A 1,055-nucleotide genomic window follows, 5' to 3' on the forward strand; every position below is an offset into this window, starting at 1 on the left:
AGGAGTCCTGGCTCCCAGCCCCCCTGCTCTAACCACCAGCCCCCACTCCCCTCCCAGAGCCAGGAAGAGAACCCAGGAGTCCTGGCTCCCAGCCCCCTGCTCTAACCGCTAGACCCCGGGCTATCGCCGTCTGGCTCTGTGTCCCCCTTTAGTGGCTGGATCGTGTATCGACTCTCATGGGCCAGGTCCCGGCTCTATGCCAGCGAAGCAGCACAGGTCTGTGCTTTCAGATCCCGAGGTCGTGGGTTCGATGCTGGCGAGGGGTCCAGCAGAGCCCCACGCACCAACAGCCCACCAGTGCTCCTCAGGCCGGTACCTTGAGCCTGAACCAGGCGGCGAGGGAGCCGGGGTAGGAGCCCCCAAAGCAGATCCAGGTGTTGTTCCGTGTCAGGTTATACTTCTGAGTGACGAAGAGGTGGAAGGAGGCCAGGTCAGCCAGGCTGCGACAGGAGCGAGGGGGAGATACCGAGAGAAAAACCCACACCGGTGAGCTGAGCACAGAGCTGGGATCCCAGGGTTCCCCCAACTCATGTGACTCGCTGTCAGACCCATGGAGGGAGTCAGTGTAATCATCCCCATTTCACAGAGGGGAAACTGAGGCAGAGTGGGGCCGTGACTTGCCTGAGGTCATAGAGCAAGTCACTGGCACAGCTGGGATAGAACCCAGGTGTCCTGGCTCCCAGCCCGCCCCCCCCGCTCTAACCACTAGACCCCACTCCCCTCCCAGAGCTGGAGATAGAACCCAGGCACCCTGGCTCCCAGTCCCCCACCCCGGCTCTAACCATGTGGACACCCCCCCAATCCTGAGCACAGCGTGCCCAGGCCCTGCCCCGCCCGGGGACTCACGCCTGCTGGCTGGACAAGAACCGGAGGCTGGCGTCCTGCAGGCCGTCGGGGTTGATGCTGGCGCCGTAGAAGCGATGCTCCAGGGCCACGGCCAGCGCGCCGTATTTCTGAGCCAGCTCCATGTGGTGCCCTGGCACCAACGCCAGCGTTAGAGCACAGGAGCCTGGCAGGTGCTGAGCCCTTCCCTCCCCCACCCCACCCTGGGGCTG

The 1,055-nt window shown here is 64.4% G+C and overlaps 1 protein-coding gene across 1 annotated transcript; it reads right to left on the reverse strand.

The window, feature by feature from the left end:
* Positions 1–26: 26 nt before the first annotated feature.
* On the reverse strand, positions 27–1,010 carry LOC116838945 (thymus-specific serine protease-like). Its single transcript, XM_032804530.2, has 2 exons — positions 847–1,010; positions 27–440 (listed from the first exon to the last, which is right to left on the reverse strand). The coding sequence occupies exons 1-2, from the start codon at positions 966–968 to the stop codon at positions 305–307; spliced, it is 258 nt and encodes an 85-aa protein (XP_032660421.2). The 5' UTR covers positions 969–1,010; the 3' UTR covers positions 27–304.
* Between the last annotated feature and the right edge of the window lie 45 nt (positions 1,011–1,055).

This window comes from Chelonoidis abingdonii, unplaced genomic scaffold (assembly GCF_003597395.2).
Source record: "Chelonoidis abingdonii isolate Lonesome George unplaced genomic scaffold, CheloAbing_2.0 scaffold1624, whole genome shotgun sequence".
Taxonomy (NCBI): Eukaryota; Metazoa; Chordata; order Testudines; family Testudinidae; genus Chelonoidis; species Chelonoidis abingdonii.

Bases quoted from the DNA above. Each gene is read 5' to 3' on its own strand.
- LOC116838945 (XM_032804530.2), bottom strand. From the start codon at position 968: ATGGAGCTGGCTCAGAAATACGGCGCGCTGGCCGTGGCCCTGGAGCAT. The intron at 441-846 runs GTGAGTCCCCGG...CTCCTGTCGCAG, and splicing joins TTCTTGTCCAGCCAGCAGGC to CCTGGCTGACCTGGCCTCCT.